The sequence below is a fragment of the Archocentrus centrarchus genome, unplaced genomic scaffold (genome assembly GCF_007364275.1).
Source record: "Archocentrus centrarchus isolate MPI-CPG fArcCen1 unplaced genomic scaffold, fArcCen1 scaffold_43_ctg1, whole genome shotgun sequence".
Taxonomy (NCBI): Eukaryota; Metazoa; Chordata; class Actinopteri; order Cichliformes; family Cichlidae; genus Archocentrus; species Archocentrus centrarchus.
Genome location: NW_022060269.1, coordinates 2,117,960 through 2,140,644, shown reverse-complemented (window position 1 = coordinate 2,140,644; position 22,685 = coordinate 2,117,960). Strand labels below are relative to the sequence as shown.

Sequence of the window (22,685 nt, the reverse complement as noted above, 5' to 3'; positions counted from 1 at the left end):
GTGAATGGGCACCTGTGTAATGCATTATTAGACAGCGGCTCAAGAGTCAGCATAATCTTTGAGTCTTGGTACCAGAGATACCTATCAGATATCCCTATTCACCCTGTGAGTCGGCTAAACATTTGGGGATTGAGTGATTCAAGCTACCCATATCGTGGCTATGTGGTGGTGGACATAGAGTTTCCAAAGAAAGTAGTGGGAGCACCAACCACTATGTCAGTCCTAGCACTGATATGTCCTGACCCCCCAGGCCCTGACCAGACTCCAGTGATTTTAGGAACCAGTGCCAGTGCCAACCTTCCCAAGAGGCTAGCCCAGCTCTGTGAGGGTACCTCAGGTGTGTCTGTTTCACCCTTGATGGTGCACAGTGCTTGCCCTGAGGAAGAAGATGATGATGAAGTAGGGTGTGTCAAGTGGCAGGGTCCTGGTTCTCTTGTGCTACCTGCAGGGAGCAGCTGTAAAGCAACCTGTAAAGTTGAGCTAAAACAGCCCTTGCCTCATGAGATCTTGATGGTAGAAGCTTCTTCTACCAACCCTCTTCCCGCTGGTGTATTGTTACAGTCCATGACAATCCCAAGCAATGCTGTGGATGCTAACCAGTTCACAGTTCTTCTGCAAAACGAATCACTTAAAGACGTAACGATTCCAGTTGGCACCACCTTAGGCTGTCTGTGCACGACTGATGTTACAACCGTGTCAGAACAACAGCTGGTGTCTGAGGGATTTGACATCAGTCTTATCAACTTTGGCTCATCTCCTGTTCCAGAGGAGTGGAAAGCCAGGCTCCGTCAGAAATTGTCTGAAAGGGCCGATGTATTCTCTTCTCATGAACTTGATGTGGGGTTAGCCAGAGATGTAGAGCATACAATTCGTCTGTCAGACCCGCGACCATTTCGTGAGCGGTCCAGACGCATTGCTCCAGCTGATATTGATGATGTGCGTCGTCACATACAGAGGTCATTGGCAGCAGGCATAATTAAGGAGTCTAGGAGTCCTTATGCCTCTCCAATTGTCATTGTTCGAAAGAAAAACGGAGAAGTCAGAATGTGCATTGATTACCGCACACTCAACAGCCGCACTGTGCCTGATCAATACACAACCCCCCGGATTGATGAAGTTCTGGATTGTCTATCTGGAAGCAAATGGTTTTCCGTCCTGGACTTAAGGAGTGGCTACTACCAGATAGCCATGAAGGAGGAGGACAAAGAGAAAACCGCTTTCATATGTCCGCTAGGTTTCTATCAGTTTGAGCGGATGCCTCAAGGCATCACTGGAGCTCCTGCGACCTTCCAAAGGTTGATGGAGAGGGTCGTCGGTGACATGAACTTGCTCCAGGTACTAGTTTACCTGGACGACTTAATAGTGTTTGGGAAAACACTAGAGGAGCACGAAGAGAGACTCCTGAAAGTGTTGGACAGACTCAAAGAGGCAGGACTCAAGGTTTCACTTGACAAATGTCAGTTCTGTCAGACGCAAGTCAAGTATGTGGGTCACATAGTGTCAGCAGAAGGTGTCGCAGCCGACCCCGGCGAAGTGGAGGCTGTCGTGAACTGGCCCAGGCCGCACAACCTTAAGACCTTGCGATCATTTCTAGGGTTTTGTGGATACTATCGGAGGTTTATCCACAATTACTCAGCCATTGTCCGCCCTTAGACAGACCTCACTAAAGGGTACGCCCCAACTCAGCGGGGAAGGAGACCCAAGACAGGGCAGAATCATGCCTATCTGGATGAGAGGGATCCCTTTGGAGACAGATGGGATCAAGTGTGCACCGAGGCATTTGAAGCTATTAAAACCTGCCTCACGAATGCACCAGTTCTAGCCTTTGCCGACCCTAGTAAGCCATATGTGCTGCATGTGGATGCTAGCCTGTCAGGTCTTGGTGCAGTTTTGTATCAAGAGCATCCTGAAGGGCTTCGGCCGGTTGCATTTGCCAGCCGTAAACTCAGTTCATCAGAAAAGAATTATCCCATCCATCAGCTTGAATTTCTCTCTCTTAAGTGGGCCGTGGTTGAGAAATTCCACGATTATCTCTATGGAGTCCGCTTTACAGTGTACACTGATAACAACCCGCTAACCTATGTCCTTACGTCAGCAAAACTCAATGCGACAGGACATAGATGGTTGTCAGATTTGTCAGTGTATGACTTTGACATTGTTTACCGACCTGGCAGAAACAACATTGATGCTGATCTGTTGTCCCGGATGGAGCCAGGAGAAAGGAAGACAGAAATGCGAAACATCTCTCAGGAGAGTGTTAAGTCTATTTGCCAGAGAGTTGGTGGCCTTAATTCTCCTGAGGACTCACCAAGATACGCGCAGCAGCTTGGAGCCCATCCAGATTGTGTGCCTGATGCTTACACCTTTTCTACAAACTTGGAGTTGAACAATCTGAGGCAATTGTCCAAGCCTGAGCTAATGGCAGCACAGGAACAAGATCCTGTAATAAGACCAACCATTGAGGCCATAAAGAGTGGCAGATGGCCAGATGAGATCAAGACAAAACCAGACTTACTTGCCATGAAACGAGAAATGGGAAAGTTGATTATGAAAGACAGACTCCTTCACCGACTGAGTATAAGTCGTGCAGGAGAAAAGACTTACCAACTGGTGCTACCTGCTGAATTCAGAGCTGTGGTGCTGAAATCCATGCATGATGACTTAGGTCATATGGGCGTGGAAAGGACAGTTGATATGCTCCGAAGCAGATTCTTCTGGCCCAAGATGTCTGTCGAGGCAGAACACTACATAAAAAACTGTGGAGAGTGCCTCTTGAGGAAAACTCCATGCCAAAGAGTTGCACCACTGCACCAAATAGTCAGCACAGGGCCGATGGAGTTGGTCTGTATTGATTTCCTGTCCATGGAGCCTGACTCCAAAGGAATAAGTAATGTGCTAGTGATCACAGACCATTTCACAAGATATGCCCAAGCATTTCCAACCAAAAACCAGAAGGCTCTCACAGTCGCCAAGGGTTTGGTGGAGAAGTATTTTGTGCACTACGGTTTGCCAGCCCGGATTCATTCGGATCAGGGACGAGACTTTGAGTCGAGACTCATTAAGGAAATGCTGAAAATCCTTGGCATACGGAAGTCGCGGACTACTCCGTACCATCCTCAGGGTGATCCTCAGCCCGAACGATTTAACAGGACCTTGTTGTCAATGCTAGGGACTCTGAAGCAGGAAAAGAAGCGGCAATGGAGTCAGTATGTTACACATCTTGTGCACGCTTATAACAGCACTAAATGTGATGCTACCGGATATTCGCCGTACTTCTTGATGTTTGGAAGAGAAGCTAGACTTCCAGTGGATGTGTGTTTTGGGACACATCTAAATGAAAGGGCAGAACATCAGCACTCTTCCTATGTCACCAAACTGAAGGAGGATTTGCAGAAGGCTTATGAGCTGGCTGCAGAAGCCTCTGGCAAGTCGCACTTGAGAAACAAGAGGACTTATGACAAGAGACTTCTGGCCCAGACTCTAGAGCCAGGTGACAGAGTGTTGGTGAGAAATCTTGGAATAAAAGGGAAACACAAGCTTGAGAATCGCTGGTGTGATGTTCCCTATGTTGTTGTGGCCAGAATGCCAAACTTGCCGGTCTACAAAGTAAAATCCCAGAATGGCAAGGACAGAGTCAGGACATTACATAGGGATAATCTTCTTCCTATAGGAGACTTAGTGCGAATCCCAATGTTGGAGCACTCGCAGGATGCATCCAATAAGCGAGCAAAGAGATTAGACAGCCAGAAGCGGCCTGAGAGGGTTAGCACCCATCATTCCATACAAAGTGAAGGGGTGAGTTCAAGTGAGTCATCTGATTTTGAGGGTGGTTTGCCATCTAGACCCTATAGGACTTATTTTGAGAAAATGGTTCAGAGGAGGGATGACACTGTGAGTAGAGGGGAACAGGTGGGAGACTGCATTCCACTGAGTGACAACCACTCTGACCGACCAGATCATTCTCCTGTAGACTCTGACCGTGACACTGACCATGAAGCCAGCACTGAGCCTGACGATGGTTCGAACAATGATGAAGGTGTAAGACAGTCTAGTAGCCCTGGCTCAAGACTACCTACAAAGAGGACTAGGCCCAAAAGGTCAGTGAAACCAGTAGTAAGGTTGACCTATGATAAACCAGGAAAATCTCGAGATCAACCATTGACTATTGTACACAGAGGTATTGTGATACAGATTGGAAAGGGCTAAAAAGACAGCTAATGTTAAACACTTTACCCATTTCCTGTTACCATGCAGTTCATTAAGTTACTTAAGATGTTAGTCTGCTGAGGACATCAGACGTGTTGATGGGGGAGGGTGTAGCCCTGTAGGAAATGGACATAAATAAGTTGATTGAATGTGGTTAAATGCATTTATGTGAATGTTAAAATTTCAAATGTTAAGGTGTTAAGATAATTAATTTGCCATAAATATTCTATTTTATTTGTTCATTTCATTTGTTGTGAAGGAAAGCCAATCTAGTGTTTCATTTTAGTCACCTGTTTCTGTACTGGCTGCTGATTGGAGGTGGTGTGAGTGTGCGCGAGGGAGAAGGAAAAAGAGAGACCCGAGAAGAGAGGTGCGCTAGACTTTGACTGAAAAAGTGAAAGTTTTATGGAGAGTTAAACTGGTACTCCGTGTTCGGACATCGGCCAGGTGGACGGAAGGAGGACAGTTTAATTTGGCGCAGCCTACGCCTGTAAGTGTTTGGACTTGAAAGTCGTGGTTTGCTCGCTGGATAATCGAGCGGAAATTAGCCGCGCTGATCGTCTGAAAGCTGCGGTTGGCTAGCCCGGTTAATCGCTACAGGACTCGGCTGACTCTTACCGCACACAGACAAAAGAGGATCCCAGATAGCGCGCTGAGCTACCTATAGTTCAGAGTTCCTCTGGCTACGCGGGAAACGGCGACCAGACGGGTATTCCCTGTGCTTCTTGCCTGTGTGGGACAACGTGGACTGAACGCTTGCACCGCCATATTGGAAAAAGGTACTGTTGGCTTATTATTTTATTTTGGCTCTAATTGAGTGAAAGGACCGCAAAGTTTCTGGTCTCACCGTACCCGAGCTCCGAATCAGGCCTGCAACGGGTTTGTTTTGTTTGATAACATTAATTGGGACTGTTGTGTGTGGGGATACATGTATTTTTGAACCGTTAATTGACCTGAACGAACTGAAATATTGATTTAAGTGTGTTTTTGGTGGTTTTCTAATTAAAGTGTGGTATTGTTAATTCCAATTGTAGAGTGTGTGATGTTATAGTGGTTAAGTAATTAATGTCGTTGAATACGAACTCAGGGCCCATTCATACCGATCAGTAGTATGTGGGTTACATAACAAAGCAAGTGTTTTTAAAGTGCTTCTGAAATCCACAGACAAAAATCAAAGCCATGTCCATTCCCCTAAAATAGTCACATATATACAATATGCATAATAAAAATTAAAGGCAAAAACACAGTTCAGAGTACAGTAATATGGATATTTTGTGTCCCTCTAAAACACCTGGTGCCGCTTATCTGAATATTTAATGTACATCAGAGGCAGAAGTAGAAGAAGTCTAAGAATCCTGTTTAAAAACAGATGATCAGTTATTATAAAATTGATCACACAAACCAAGTTTGTACATTAAAAAAGAAAACATTTTGAAAAAATAGCTAGGTAAATGTTATGATTTCATACTGTTTTGCCTGTTCCACTTTAGTCCAGTAATTGAGATAGGTATCATGGTTATACAGTGGCTTGCAAAAGTATTCATACCCCTTGAACTTTTCCATATTTTGTCACATTACAACCACAAAAATAAATATATTTCACTGGAATTTAATGTGAAAGACCAACACAAAGCGGTATACAATTGTGAAGTGGAAGGAAAATTATACATGATTCAAAACATTTTGTTGTTGTAATGTGACAAAATATGGAAAAGTTCAAGGGGTATGAATACTTTTGCAAGCCACTGTATATGAATAAAGTCATCTGTGACTTGGTACTTTCTCTTTTGGTAAAATCCTCCCTCCAATCTTTCCTCCTCGTGGAAACCCTGAAGTGCTTTTTTCAAATTTTGTAAAGCACATCAGAGAAGTAGAAGTTGGCATCCAACCGCTGTCCACCTTCATGCAATCAGCAATAATCTCTTCATTTAACTCGATAAAACCTACAAGTCAAAATGAAATTTTGCCACAACTCTGTTTTTCTTTAAGATGTAAATATAAAGTCTTACCAGAGTTGTAGTCATTATGAAGGTCATCACCATGCTGAACAAGGACAAGGGTGCACATTCCTGTTACATGTGACTTGTAGACTTGAACGGTGAACAAATGGAGTACAAGATTCTAAAACATTCAAAAGCTACAACACAAATAGACTTATAAGCACACTAAAAACATCATGTTTTTTTATATTATTCTATTTATGATTTTATATAAATAACATACATACACAACATAAACATGTTAACATAAGGCAAATAATTGCCTGTTAAACCTCAATCCCCTGTCAACCACCCTGTCCAAAGGAAAAAAAAAAGTCAATGCATAGTGTAAAAATAAACACTAAATGTTTAGTACAAGAGATGCATCAAGATAAATTAAATAAGGCTGCCAGATTTTCAAAAAGGTATTGTACTGTTTAAGACAATATGTGATTTTTTTTTTCTAGGGGAATGCAACTATTAATTTCTGAAAACCATTTTTCAATAAAAGGAGGGGAATCCAATTTCCATGACACTGCAATATATTTCTCGGCTACACACAAGGCAACTTCTACAAATTTTAAGATAAGATAAAATTTTAATGATCCCACGACAGGGAAATTTGCGCATTACAGCAGCTCAGTACAGAAAACTAAAAATAGAATAGAATAAAATAAAAATAAAATAAAATAGAAAAACACTATACACATATACATAAGCACTATATACAGAAAATATATAGTCAATACACACATGTACATATACACACATATACACACACATCAAAACACTATATACAGATATCAAAATATTATATACATTTGTAGCCGGTAAGGTACACAGCATACACGGTATGCATTATATGGGTGAGTGTAATAAATAAAATGTATCTGGACTGTATGGATAAAGTGATGGCAGAGGAGGTAAAGTGTCTAAGTGACTCAAGACATCATGATGTGTTATACAGTCTAACTGCTGTTGGGATGAATGACCTGCGAAAGCGCTCCTTCCTGCAGCGAGGATGTTTCAGTCTCTGACTGAAGGAGCTGCTCAGCTCTCCCACGGCCTCATGCAGAGGGTGATGGGGGTTGTTCATGATGGATGTCAGCTTTGCTAACATCATCCTCTCACCCATCACCATCACAGACTCCAGAGGACATCCCAACACAGAGCTAGACCTCCGCACCTGTTTGTCGATCCTGCTCCTGTCCCTTTCGGTGCATCCACCCCCCCAGCAGGCCACTGCATAGAAAAGGGCAGATGCTACCACTGTGTCATAAAAGGTCTTTAACAGAGTCCTGCAGACACCAAAGGACCTCAGTCTCCTCAGCAGGTGGAGTCGACTCTGGCCCTTCTTATACAGGACGTCTGTGTTTGTAGTCCAGTCCAACTTGTTATTGAAATGAACACCCAGGTATTTGTAGGAGACCACTGTCTCAATATCCTTTCCCTGGATGTTCACCGGTGCTGTAGGGGGTGGCTTCCTCCTGAAGTCTATGACCATCTCCTTCGTCTTGCTGGCGTTGATTTGGAGTGCATTGTTCTCACACCAGCCGACAAAGTCACTGATGACACCCCTGTATTCCTGGTCGTTCCCATCTGATACACATCCAATGATGGCCGTATCATCTGAGAACTTCTGTAGGTGGCAGTGGTCTGAGTTGTACCTGAAGTCTGAGGTGTACAGACTGAACAAAAAGTGTGAGAGGACTGTGCCCTGTGGCGCCCCCTTGCTGCAGACTACCACATCAGACATACTGTGGTCTGTTGGTGAGGTAGTCGATGGTCCATGCCGTCAGCTGACTGTCTACTCCGGCTCCCTCCATCTTCCCTCTCAGTAGTGCAGGCTGGATGGTGTTGAAAGCACTGGAGAAGTCAAAGAACATGACCCTCACAGTGTTTCCTGCCTGCTCTAGGTGAGAGAGGGATATGTGCAGCAGGTAGATGACGGCATCGTCCACCTTAATGCCGGGCTGGTAGGCGAACTGCAGGGGGTCCAGCGCTGAGCTCACCAGTGGGCAGAGGTGATGAAGGATGAGCCTCTCCATGGTCTTCATCAGGTGAGAAGTCAGGGCCACAGGTCTGTAGTGGTTGGACTCCCTGGGCTGTGCGATCTTTGGCACTGGAACTATGCAGGAAGTCTTCCACAGTTCAGGAACCCTCTCCAGATTCAGGCTCAGGTTGAAGATGTGCAGGACCACCTGACAGAGCTGGTCTGCACAGTCCCTGAGCAGTCTGGAGCTGATTCCATCTGGACCCGCTGCCTTCCTGATCTTCGTCTTTCTGAGCTGACTTCTCACCTGATCAGCTGTGAGGTGGATGTGAGGCTGGGTTGGGGTGGGTGATGGGGCTGGCTCCGCTGTGGGTGAGGGTGAGGAGAGTGCAGGCAATGATAGCACTACACCAGGAGAGAGGGGGGTCAGCATACGGAGGGGGGCAGATGGGAGCTGAGGGGTGGGGGAGGTGGTCAACGACCCAGAGTCAAATCTATTGAAAAACAGGTTCAGGTCGTTAGCCCACCCTCGGTCAGCAGACACTGTGGCTCCTCCATTGTCCTCGGAGTGGCCAGAGATTTTTTTCATGTTTCTCCAGACTTCTCGGACTTTGTTATGTTGGAGCTGTTCCTCCATCTTCCTCCTGAAGCTCTCTTTGCCTCTCCGGATCTTGTATTTCACATCCTTTTGCACTCTCCTCAGTTCCTCCTTGTCTCCAGATCTGAAGGCCCTCTTCTTCTCGTTCAGCAGGGCCTTCAGCTCTGGGGTCACCCACGGTTATTGTTGGAGAAGCACCGTACCTTCTTGGTTGGCACAGTGTTCTCCACACAGAAGTTCATGTAGTCTGTGATGCAGTGGGTGAGGGCGTCAATGTCCTCACTGTGAGGCCTGCAGTGTTCCTGCCAGTCTGTAGATTCAAAACAGTCTCTCAGGGCCTCACTGCAGTCCTCAGACCACAGTCTTATTGTCTTCTTGGTGGGGGGTTTCTTCTTCACAATGGGGGTGTAGGTGGGGTGAAGAATGACCAGGTTGTGGTCTGAGTGGCCAAGCGGGGGTAGAGGTGATGAGCTGTAAGCCTCCTTTGTGTTAGCAAACAGCAGGTCTAGAGTTTCATTGTCCCTTGTGTGGCAGTCGACATATTGGGTGAAGTTAGGGAGAGTGGAAGAAGGTGAGGCATGGTTGAAGTCCCCAGAGATGATAATCAGGGACTGCGGATGTGCCGTCTGTAACTGAGAGACGGTGGTGTGGATGTCCTCACAGGCTGCTGTAGCGTCGGCCGACGGCGGGATGTAAACAGTTAACACAATAACATGTGAAAACTCCCGGGCCAGGTGGTATGGCCGAACGCTAACCGCTAACAGTTCAATGTCTTTGGTACAGCGCTGCTCCTTCACAGTGATGTGTCCTGGGTTACACCATCTCTCATTAACGTACATCGCCAGTCCCCCACCTCTCCTCTTACCACTCTCCCTCATGCTCCGGTCCGCTCTCACCAGCTGAAAGCCCTCCAATGTTACGACGGAGTCCGGTGTGTGATCCGTGAGCCAAGTCTCCGTGAACAGCAGGAGGCTGCTCTGCTGGTACTCCCACTGCAGTCTGGTTAGCGCCGTCAGCTCTTCCATCTTGTTGGGTAAAGATCTTACGTTGCCCATGAGAATAGATGGAATGCTCGGTTTGTACCGTCTCCTCCTCTCCCGGTACTTCGCTCCAGCTCTGCATCCCCTCCTCCGACGCCGTAATTCCTTCGGAATCTCGGGTCTCTCCTCCGGGAGTACGCTCCTGTTGCACAGGGCTAACAGCTGATCCCGGCTGTAAACAATAGAGTGGCTCACCGGTTCTCCAGATGAAGTGGTGAAAAGTCCCAAAAAGAGTATAAGGAATGCCACTACTCTAATGAAACTTTGCAGGTCCATGACGGGTTTGATATCCGATATAACTACAAAACTAAGAGTCTGAAAGAAAACCTTAAAATACAAGAAAAACACACAAGAAAGGGAAGTAACCTGGGAGCTGCAGTAACAGGCTGCCTACTGTGGCGCCATCTTGGGAAGGAATTTGTGTATTTTTTTAGCGAGCCCTGCAAACTTGCAATATTCCCGAGTAAACAAAGTTCTGGATCCAATACAATATTAATTTTTAGAATATTGATTAGAGTAAAACAAATATCATGGCAGAAGGGCATCACCTGTTTACGCAACCATGTGCTGTGCAAAAAAGGTCCCTACCTCAGTGGCACATCTGAAGCACATCTCTAGTAAACTGGGTTTGAATTAATGTAGTTTTTCTGGGGTTAAATATAGTTGATGTAAGAAGTTCTAATTAATCAACCTATACTGAGAATTAATGATTGCTGACACACGCTTATAACATAAATCAAACCAGAGTTGTTCATCGATTGTGACCCAGAGGTCTACTTCCCATTTTAATTTTGATTTATGTAGACCTGGTTTAGGGCTCTCATTCAGCAAGAGGCAATACATTTTAGAAATGAATTTTGATGCATTCCCTTCACAAAACAATCTTTTAATATCATTTAGCACATGCAGAATCATATCAGGACCCAAGTTAGCCCTCAAAAAGGATCTTAGCTGGAGATAACCATAAAAAGTTTCCTCTTCAGGTGTTCAAATGACACAAGGAGACCTCCACTGAAACAATCCTCTAAACGTTAGACTGCTTTAGAGTACCATGTGTTCAAAATCTTATTATTTAGGGTCACAGGAATAAATTTGTTTTGTCTTAAAGGTGTTCTTAGTGAAAGTCCCAGTTTCAAGTCCAGACACTGATGCACCTCATACCTGATTTTGATCAGATGGTCCAATATAGGGTTATCTGTCCTGGTGTTTACACTCCTAGAATTATTTGTAAAAGAGGTCACTATGTACTTCTGATTTTATGGGGTGCAGTGCAATTTGTGTCCAGGAGGGTGCATTTTTCCCCTCAAAAAGGGATAAAATTAATCTCATTTGAGCAGCTAGGTAGTATTTTTTAAAAACTGGGTAGTTGTAGTCCCCCTAATCTGTAGTCCCATGTTAATTTCTCCAAAGATATTCGGGGTGCCTTACCTTTCCGTATAAATGGTCTTACATATCTATTAAGAGCTTTAAAAAATGATTATGGTAAGGGCGTGGGCAAAGTTTGGAACAGATGTTGCAGTTTTAGTTGAACATTCATTTCAACACAGTTGATTCTGCCAAGCAGAGTAAGAGGTAAATGCATCCATCTTTGTAAATCATTGTCAATCTTGCTGAGCAATGGAAGTGTCCCTGATCCAACACACCTGAATCAAATGGGTGAATGGCTGAATTACCTCCTGAGTATGCTTCTATATTTGACTCAGGTGTGTTGAAGCAGAGACACATCTAAAACCTGCAGGACACCGGCTCTTGAGGCCTGGATGTGAGGATCCCTGCTCTAGGTATACTCTCACCACATGAGGCTGAGCATTGTCATGGACCAGGAGGAACCCAGGACCCACTGCACAAGCATACGATCTGACAATGGGTCCAAGAATTTCATCCTGATACATAATAGCAGTTAGGGTGCTGTTGCCTAGTCTGTAGATGTCTATGCATCTCTCCATGGATATGCCTCCCCAAACCATCACTGACCGACCACTGCACCTGACATGGTGAATGATGTTACAGTCAGCATGTTCTTTATGGCTTCTCTAGACCATTTCATGTCTGTCACATGTGCTTAGGGTGAATCTACTCTCATCTGTGAAAAGCACAGGGCATTAGTGGTACACCTGCCAATTCTGGTATTTTATGGCAAATACTAATCCGTATTGCCAGACAGTGAGTTTCTGACTGTTTGGTCAAAGACATTCACACCAGTGGCCTGCTTTTTTTTTAGGGCTCGGGCAGTACTCATCCTGTTCCTTCTTGCACAAAGGAGTGAATACTTTCTTGCTGATGGGTTAGGGCCTTGTTCAGTCCTGTCCAGCTCTCCTAGCTGGACAGGACTGAGTTACTGCCTATCTCCTGGAATCTCCTCCATGCTCTGGAGACTGTGCTGGCAGTAACAGAAAACTTTCTGGCAATTGCATGTATTGGTGTTCCATCCTGGAGGAGTCTGTGCAACCTCTGCAGGGTCCAAGTATTGTCTCATGCTAATAGTAGTGACACTGACCCTAGCCAAATGCAAAACTAGTTAAAGGACAGCCAGAAAAGATGAGGAGGAAAAAAACTGTCAGTGGATTCCACATGTAAAACTATTCCTGGCAGTTTTAGCAGTTGTCTAATTGTCACTTCTCTAGTGCATCTGCTGTTAATTTCATTGACACTAACACAGCTGAAACTAATTAAAAACCCATCTGCTAATGAGATCTGCATCAGGTATTGAGGAACCAGGGCATACCGATGATAAGTGGGCTACTGGAACTAGAAGGATACAACATAAATTAACACAAGATGAGAATCGGGAACTGTTGGAATTATAGTTATAATCATAGTTTATGTCAACAACCCTTTCTTTCATGAATATGAGATGATAACTGGATAAAAACAGTAATGAAATTAATTGACACTTTCTTCAACGAATGAAAACGAAATGAAAATGCTTGGCGGGGACGACATTCAATCAGAACTTATTTAATTTTGTGAAAGGCAGGGACAAGTTAGGAAAACATCCAATGAGACGCACAGTTGCACAAATTTGGTCTAAACCCATGAAGACCACCCTATCCTGTAAATTTTTCAGGCAGAGCAGGCCTACTCATCAATATTTTATTGTTATGCTCAATGAACAAAGTCAGGTAATTAAAGATGTTGTTTGTTCACTATATTTGTGTGTGTATTGGTCTTTCAAGCATTAATAATATTCCATAACTTTTAATAAATGTTTAATTTTGTGTAAGTGTGTATTATGACTAATTCAAGGGAACTGAAAAAAAAAGTTACATTTTACACCCTTTGTATTTTATGCGACTGAATCGACTGTAGATTTAGTCCACTACAGTATATTCTTACGCTAATTAGCTGACTAAAACTACACTAAAACTATTCAGATGACTAAACTATGACTAAAGCTAAATGACATTTTCGTCAAAAGACTAAAACTAAATCAAAATTTGCTGTCAAAATTAACACTGCTCCGATGCAACCATCCGAGTATGATTGTGTTTGAATGTTAGATAGAAATGGCTTCAGTATGGAAAGAAGTGCACGCCCACCCCAGCAGAAGGGAGAAGGAGGTCCCAGACGGAGCCCCTCCACCTGAGGGGCAAGGTCCCCAGAGAACCCGAGGCAACGGGAAGCCAGCCCTCTGCGCAGGCCAACGGCAAGGCCCTAGGGCCCCAGGCACTTGAGAACTGCCTGACAACACACAAGCAGCTGACAAAGGCTGGGAGTGACAAATTTAAGTGGCTGTATCTGTAAGTGACAAGGAGCACAAGATTGCAGCTATGATAGATATGTCAACCCCAGTGGACTGCAACATCAGAAAGAAGAAGCACAAAAAATCCAATGAGGCTGGAGGAACATGTGTAGTAGCAATGGAAGATAAAGTTCAAATTTGTCACAGTAGTAGGAGAATTAGGAACTGTAACACTAAAACTTGGAGAGTGGCTGCAACAGATTCCAGGCACAACATCAGAGGTCTCTGTCCAGAAGAGTGTAGTCCTTAGAACAGCTAAGATTCTGCACAGAACCCTCACAGGCCTAAGTATATATATATATATATATATATATGTAAATATATATATATATATATATATGTAAATATATATATATATATATATATATATATATATATATATATATATATATGTATATGTATATATATACCGTATTTTCCGGACTATAGAGCGCACCATACTATAAGCCGCACCTACAAATTTTTGGGAAAAAACTGGAAACGTACATATATAAGCCGCACCGGGCTATAAGCCGCTGGTATCTCCGCCGCTCTCGGTTTTCCACAATTACTCGGCACTCAGCAGAGGGGGACAGACAACCCCAAATTTGAGTTATAACAAGTCAATTCACCATTGATTCGTTCACGCCGAGCTTACGTGCAGCGGCTCTATTTCCCTCCTGTAGTGCCAGGTCGATAGCCCTCAACTTAAAAGCGGCATCATAGGAAGTTCTTTTTGTGGTTTCCATGATGAGGGAGTTTGAAAAAAATCTCTTTTGTGCCTGCTGCTAGCACTTGTTGGCGCTTTCTTCTTTGATTTCCAACTTTGACGTCCCATGATTCATATCCTGCTAAAGAGCCCCCTGGTGGTTAAAGAAAAATCCACAGAAACGCCGCACCAGGCTATAAGCCGCATGGTTCAAAACGTGGGAAAAAAGTAGCGGCTTATAGTCCGAAAAATACGGTATGTAAATATGTATGTAAATATATATTTAAATATATATATATATATATATATATATATATATAAATATAAACTTGAAACTACTCCTGTAACATAGAGCTTCCTTACACACTATGTACTACACCACTCCACATTACATTTATAAGTAACTCATGTTGCCATCTCCCTACAGCAACCTATGCTGCAGCAGTGTTGTTCCGCATTTCGGAAGACAAGAGTTCAGACTACAGGAAGAGAGTGTCAGTGGAGCTTACACATTCGCTGTTTAAACATGACCCCAATGCCTGGGAAATGGTAAGACACCTGTGTGCATGGCTGTCTGTGTATTTGTGCGTAAAGATGTTGGTACAAAAGCCCTACACATTATTAAAGAGTGTTACCCTCATTTTGGCTTGCAAAGAGGATAGTTTGCATCATCTGCAAACTAACCTCTAACCTGCTATTTTTTTTATCAAAAATTTGGCAATGCTACATAATTACCAGTTTACTGGGTATATTACTAATGTTTTTAGTGTGCCAGTCTCCTTTTAGAGCAAGAGATAACATGTTCATATCGTGGTGAGAATTGGAAGTCGTCACAATGTCAGATAAAAAAAAATAAATAAATAAAAAAAAAGGTTACTATAGGTTTTTCTGGAACTAATGCTTCAGTATTGTCAGTTACAGTGCTCACAAAGGCTGGAAAAATGTTCAGGGTCACAGATCCCAACATTTCAAAACTGTTCAAAACGTTCTAGTCTGATGACCAGACCTTCTATTTAGAATAGCGTAAGGTTCTTTCCTGGGTCCACTGTTTGTTTAGTCCATCTGTTAATACTGCTGTCCATTATCCGTGAGCACAGAAGTTGTACCCAGTGTTGAGTATATGTTACAAAGATTTAAAAGGAATGTTACAAAGCAAGAATTATCACATTATATTTTTCTGTAGCAAAATTTGGTACTAAAATTACAGTTACATTAGTTGCAATACAATATTTCTGCACAATGGGTGAATAGAACAAAAATATTCAGTTTGTATACAGGAAGAAAGAAGATGGAGAAGTCGAAAACATTTGAGGGGTGGTGATATGGACATTTGTTTCATCTTTATTGCACAAGAAACACAAGCGTAAAATGCAGACTGCGTCCAGGACAGAGAAAACTTCATTGCTGCTAGCACATAAATGGCTGTGAATTGCTCTTTGGGCTAGTCTTTATCTCTGCTGATGGCTTTGTGGTAAAGGTTAGGGACTAAAATAAAGATCGCGTGTGTCCTCATTAGAAGAGGGATTTGTGTCAGTGTGTGGCACTGTAGCCTAATGTTTTTACTGTTAAAGGGTAGTTATGTGATAATGCATTTCAGGCCATGCTATGCAGTAATGTAACAAATTACATTCTCAAGGGAGTAACTAAGTAACATAATGCATTACTTTTCAAAAAATGAATAATAATGGGTAATGAATTTCTTTCTTTGAGTGATACCAACACTTAAACCCTGATGAACAACACCACCTGTACCGCCAAAGCATCCCTGAGGATCAATTCATGAATCAATATAAACTTTTACCTGGAAGAGAAACTAGATGGAAGTGCTTGTTATAAGCCCCAAACAATTCGAGAGAAAATGCCTGCAACTTGGCAGACTTGTATTGTCTGAGTATTGTATTCATATCTGACGATGTCTTCACAGGCCCATACTGCAGTTCCTTTGGAGTCTACATATCTTGCTGATGGTAAGTACTTCGATGCACAGGAAAATGTTGTTTCAATGTACCTACCAATACACAGATTGACATTTCTGCCAAGGAGTTGATAAGTTTTACTTATGCATTTAAACAGGTAATATGAAATGTGTAGTAACTTCTCACTCATGATTATTCAAAAAGTTGGCCCATTGAAGGGGATTTAGATTTTTTTTTTTTTTTGTGGTTTTTGCTATTGTATCTAACATCTGGTTTATAGTTACCATTGCCACCCATGGTGCGAGTCACAAAAGGATTCCACAACTGCTGGGTCATGCCGCACTTTGGTGTTGTTTTGGCTTGTTGTGTACTTCTCAATTTTAACATTTAACATGGTATGTGTGCCCCTCTGTAAATTCCCACCTTATCATGGTGGATTGGTCTGTGTCCCAGTGATCCTAGGGTCTATGTAGTTTGGGGCTTTTGCCCTGGTAATCTCCCAAGAGGGTGAGGGGCTAGATGAAGAGTGATTCAGACAACCCCCTATAGAAGATCAAGGGAACAGTTCACCCTGCGTGAGATAGGGTTACCGGGGCCCCATCCTGGAGCCAGGCCTGGGGAGAGTGCTTAAGGGAGAGCACCTGGTGGCCAGGCCTTAGCCTATGGGGCCCAGTGGAGCACAGCCCAAAGAGAAGACATGGGTCCGCCTTCCTGTAAGCCCACCATTTGCAGGAGGTGTTGTAGGGGTCAGGTGCAGAGGCCCTGGCAGACCAATCCCCAGCTATGAAGGATTTATTATTATTATTTATTACTACTGGGACATGTAACATCACCTCTCTGGTGGGGAAGGAGCCTGAGGTAGTGTGTGAGGTTGAGAGATACTGGCTAGATATAGTTAGACTCACCTCAATGCACAGCCTGGGCTCTGGAACCAGTCTCCTTGAGAGGGGCTGAAGTCTGTTCCAGTCTCAAATTGCCCTCGGTGAGAAGTACTAGCCTTCTTGGTGTTACTGGGTGGGATGCTCGAAAGTCCCGTATCTGGTGACTCTGTTGTCCTACTTGGGAGACTTCAACGCTCACATTGGCAATGACAGTGGGACCTGGAGAGGTATTATTGTGAGGAACAGCCTCCCTGATCTGAACCCAAGTGGTGCTCTGTAATTGCACTTCTGTGCAAACCAGTCTGTCCATAAAAAACACCATGTTTGAACATAAGGATATCCATATGCATGCAGGTCGATGGATGATTTTGTAACAGTACCATCAGATCTATGACTGTATATTTTGGACACTAGCTGAACTGTCAACTGATCACTACGTAGTGAGTTGGATCAGGTGGTGGGGGAAGATGCTAGACAGACCTGGTGTACCTAAACATATGGTGATGGTGCGCTGGGAATGCCCAGCAACTCCCACCTCCAGCAGAACTTTGACAGTATTTTGACGAAGGCTGAGGACATTGAGTCCGAATAAATAATGCTCCGCACCTACATTGTTGAGGCTGCTGCATGGAGCTGTGGCTGCAAGGTGGTTAGTGCCTGTTATGGTGGTAATCCCTGAACCAGATGGTGGAAACTGGAGGGGAAGAGAGCCATCAAGCTGAAGGAGTCCTATCGGGCTTGATTAGCCCGTGGTACTTTGTAGGCAGCTGATGGGTACCAGCAGACCAAGTAGAACACAGCTGGGAGGAATTCATTGAGCCTTTTGGACTGCCTTGAAGTGATTGTGGCAAACCATCAGGTGACTCAGGAAGAGACAGCAGTGCTCTACTGACATGGTGTATAGTGCAGGTGGGGCACTGCTAACTTCAACTGAGGCTATAGTTGGGCAGTGGAAGGAATACTTTGGGGACCTCCTTAATCTCACTGATGCAGCTTTTGTAGAGGTAGCAGGGCGAGGTCACTGAGGCAGTTAAACAACTGTTTGGTAAAAGGACCTCTGGAGTGAATGAGATTCGCCCTGAGTTCCTGAAGGCTCTGGATGTTGTACGGCTGTCTTGGTTGACATGCCTCTGTAACGTCATGTGAAGATCTGGGGTGGTGCTACTGCACTGGCAGACTGGGGTGGTAATTCCTATCTTCAAGAAGGGGGACCAGAAGGTGTGCTCCAACTATCGGGGGACCACACTCATCAGCCTCCCTAGAAGGTCTATGCCAGGGTGCTGGAAAGGAGAATTTGTCCAGTAGTCAAACCTTGGATTCAAGAAAAACAATGCGGTTTTTGTCTTGTCATGGAATGCTTTACCACTTTTATACCCTCTCAACGATATTCAAGCGTGTGTGTGTTTGCCTATCTAGTCTACGTGTGTTTTGTGTACCTGGACAAAGCATTCAACCGCATCCGTCATGGTATCATTTGGGGGTGCTGCAGGAATATGGGTTGTCTGCCCCATTGTTACGGGCCATTCAGTCCCTGAGAGCTTGGTCTGCATATCTGGGCACTTCTTTGGGTTGCGCTCTCAGCTGGTGTTGGGTCTCAATGCGGTATCATACCACTTCCTGTTCCTGTTACAGAGTGTCACAGTGGTGTCTTTGTGTAGCTTAATCTGTGTAGCTCAATTAATTATAAATTCTCTAGATAACAGCTTATTTCATAGTGTAATATTCACATGCTTTTATTTAAAAGCAAACTCTCTGATGAATTACTTGAAAATTATATTGACAGTACTCACTTATTGTATCTGTACCAACCCGTTCACATCTCTAATGATTATTCCCCACTTGGCAACACATCCGCCAAGGAACAAACTGTGGTTATTTGTGACTGTTTTGAGAAACGTGAAGCTAGTGACGCCAGCAAACATAGTTGATTATTTTCTAGGGGCCAGAGCAGGCAACATAGAAGGAAATTTTAAATTGCTGGCTAAGGATAAATCAATCAATAAATCAATTTAATCATAAAAATTCACAAAGAAAGCACAATATAGAATCGTCAACTGCACCAAAGAATGAAACAGTTAAATATGGATTATTAAACATTAGGTTTCTCTCTTCCAAGTCCCTGTTGGTAAATCTTTTAATAATTGACCAACATAGATTTATTCTGCCTTACAGAAACTTGATTACAGCAGGATGAATATGTTAGGTTAAATGAGTCAACACCTTTGAGTCATACTATTACCTGGTGCTCCTCTCCCCACTGCTCACCAGAAGTGCTTGCCCTTCTAGACACCAGTGCATTGTTCAAAATTGTTAACCATAATATTTTATTACAGAGGTTAGAGCATGCCATAGGTATTAAAGGTACAGCGCTGCAGTGGTTTGAATCAAATCTATCTAAAGCCCCATTTAAACAAGAGCGTTTCCGGTGGAAACTGTGTAGTTTTGATATTTTTGTTTTCTAAAAGTAGCACATTCATGTGGAAACATTTCAGAAACGATCTCCATTTACATGGAAACACAAAACACTGAAAATGCTACAGTTCCCATTGCTAGGCCACAAGCTGGCAGTGTAGATATACAGGTGCTATTCATAAAATTAGAATACCATGAAAAAGTTGATTTATTTCAGTAATTCCATTCAAAATGTGAAACTTGTATATTATATTCATTCATTACACACAGACTGATATATTTCAAATGTTTATTTCTTTTAATTTTGATGATTATAAGTGACAAATAATGAAAACCCCAAATTCAGTATCTCAGAAAATTAGAATATTACTTAAGACAATACAGCACTCAGTACATGGTTGGGGGCTCTGTCTGCCTGGATTACTGCAGCAACGCGGTGTGGCATGGAGTCGATCAGTCTGTGGCACTGCTCAGGTGTTATGAGGGCCGAGGTTGCTCTGATAGTGGCCTTCAGCTCTGTTTGGGTCTGGCGTATCGCATCTTCCTCTTCACAATACCCCATAGATGTTCTATGGGGTTAAGGTCAGGTGAGTTTGCTGGCCAATTAAGAACAGGGATACCATGGTCCTTAAACCAGGTACTGGTAGCTTTGGCACTATGTAGGTGCCAAGTCCTGTTGGAAAATGAAATCTGCATCTCCATAAAGTTGGTCAGCAGCAGGAAGCACGAAGTGCTCTAAAACTTCCTGGTAGATGGCTGTGTTGACCTTGGACCTCAGAAAACACAGTGGACCAACACCAGCAGATGACATGGCACCCCAAACCATCACTGACTGTGAAAACTTTACTCTGGACCTCAGCCAACGTGGACTCTGTGCCTCTCCTTTCTTCCTTTAGACTCTGGGACCTTGATTTCCAAAGGAAATGCAAATTTGACTTTGATCAGAGAACATAACTTTGGCGCACTCAGCAGCAGTCCAGTCCTTTTTGTCTTTAGCCCAGGCGAGACGCTTCTGACGCTGTCTCTTGTGCAAGAGTGGCTTGACACAAGGACTGCGACAGCTGAAACCCATGTCTGCATACGTCTGTGCGTGGTGACTCCACCTGCAGTCCACTTTTTGTGAATCTCCCCCACATTTTTTGAATGGGTTTTGTTCCACAATCCTCTCCAGGGTGCGGTTATCCCTATTGCTTGTACACTTTTTCATACCACATCTTTTCCTTCCCTTCGCTATTAATGTGCTTGGACACAGAGCTCTGTGAACAGCCAGCCTCTTTAGCAATGACCTTTTGTGTTGCCCTCTTTGTGCAAGGTGTCAAAGGTCATCTTTTGGACAACTGTCAAGTCAGCAGTCTTCCCCATGATTGTGTAGCCTACAGAACTAGACTGAGAGACCATTTAAAGGCCTTTGCTTGTGTTTTGAGTTAATTAGCTGATTAGAATGTGGCACCAGGTGTCTTCAATATTGAACCTTTTCACAATGTTCTAATTTTCTGAGATAATTAATTGGGGTTTTCAATAATTGTCAGTTATAATCATCAAAATTAAAAGAAATAAACATTTGAAATATATCAGTCTGTGTGTAATGAGTTAATATAATATACAAGTTTTACTTTTTGAATGGAATTACTGGAATAAATCAACTTGTTCATGATATTCTAATTTTATGACCAGCACCTGTAGGAGCCGCAACCATAGTGCGCATGTACGAGTGACCCCATTTCCAAAAAGCAGCTTTTTTGTCTCTTTACATGGAAATGGAGACAGGAACATCTCAGAAACGCTCCACTCTGGAGCCCATTTCCAAAAGGTATAGTTTTCACTCTGTTCTCATGTAAACAGGAAGCCGAAATACACCAAAAGTTAATCGCTTTCATTTGGAAACATGCCTGTAAATGTTCTGTAAATAGGGCCTAATAGACTCCAATTTGTTCATGTAAATGGAGAGTCATCTTCACGCACTAAGGTTAATTATGGAGTTCCCCAGGGCTCTATGATAGGAGCAATTCCTGGTTCATTGATGGTGAGTCTTAGACATTATTATTAGAAAGTATTGCATAAATATCATGGCTCTCCGGTCCTCCTGCACTGGCTCATCTTTCTGTCTCTTCTCTTTGTTGCTGTCTTCCACTCTCCTTTTGTCAGTATGGGTATGGTGTGTGTATGTGTATGCAGTTAAGCCTCTGTATTTCAGTGGGCAGGAGTCCCTTGATTTCCCATTCTCCAGTCCTGCACACCTGGAAGTGATGAGCACACCTGTGTGCCATTATCCTGTTTGGTTCCTGCTATTTAAACAGAGGATTGACCTTCAGTCGTCACTTGATTGTTGAAGAAAAACCATTAGAGAAGTCGGCTCCTTTTGACTCATGTTTACTCTGTCCTTGCTCAAGGATTTTTTTTGCACTTACCTGCTCTTTCCTTCTGTGCAGAAAAACCCGATGTTTTCCAGAGAGAGAGTTCTGAGAAAGAGTTAGCTGTGGAAGAGACTGGCTTTGGACTTACCTGTTCTGGGAACCTGAACCTTCACTATCTGGGAATCCCTTTGTTTCAAGTTTTGTCACACTCAGCTATAAATAAACCTTTTAACTTGTCCCACATTCCCACCTGCTCAGTTGACCCTGACAGAACAATCAAGCCACTAAATGGATTCAGTGGACTTTGATCCGGTTCACTGGGTTCTTGCCCAACAAGAAGCTCAGCTGGGGAGGCATGAGTATATGCTGCACATCTCCAGACAGCTGGATGCCTTGGCTCAGAAGATTGCGGAGCTCAGAGTTATGCCAAGTCCACCTTTTCCGCTACCTGATTCTTCTGTTACTACCTCTCCTGCACCTCTTCCTCAGCCCTCCTCTCCAACCCTGCAGCCTTTGAACCCAGCAGCACCTCTGGAGAGGTTCCTGCCTACACCTGAATTCTTCTCTGGTGAGTTGGATAAAAGTGGTGGATTGTCTTTGACTCTAGTGTTTTGACAACTAAGCCACACCTATGCTACAGACTGTTCAAAGATTGCCTTTTTGGTTGAATTATTTCTCAGACAAGTGCTGCTGTGGGGGAAAGGCTGTCTTGAGTTTGCTCCCTGGAATTTCTTATGAGAATTTTGTTTCAAAGTTTAGGAACATGTTTCTCAAGAGCTTGCATCTGGATGCTGTGGCTCATAGATTGACTTCCCTTTGACAAGGTAAGCGGAGTGTGGCAGATTATTCAATTGAGTTTTGAATTTTTGCTGAAGA

The 22,685-nt window shown here is 43.5% G+C and overlaps 1 protein-coding gene across 2 annotated transcripts in view; it reads left to right on the top strand.

The window, feature by feature from the left end:
• The window catches only part of LOC115777097 (junction plakoglobin-like), a 193,700-nt gene that overhangs the window by 143,580 nt on the left and 27,435 nt on the right, over positions 1-22,685 (top strand). Inside the window, exons 14-17 of one of the 2 annotated variants that reach the window (XR_004019583.1) lie at positions 14,674-14,795; positions 16,171-16,213; positions 21,885-22,377; positions 22,564-22,633. Coding sequence is in view for 1 of the 2 variants with exons in the window: in XM_030724924.1 (XP_030580784.1) it covers positions 14,674-14,795; positions 16,171-16,213 (165 nt within the window). In the remaining variant the exon portion in view is untranslated. The remainder of the gene's footprint in view (positions 1-14,673; positions 14,796-16,170; positions 16,214-21,884; positions 22,378-22,563; positions 22,634-22,685) is intronic. The other variant, XM_030724924.1, reaches the window with a different exon arrangement.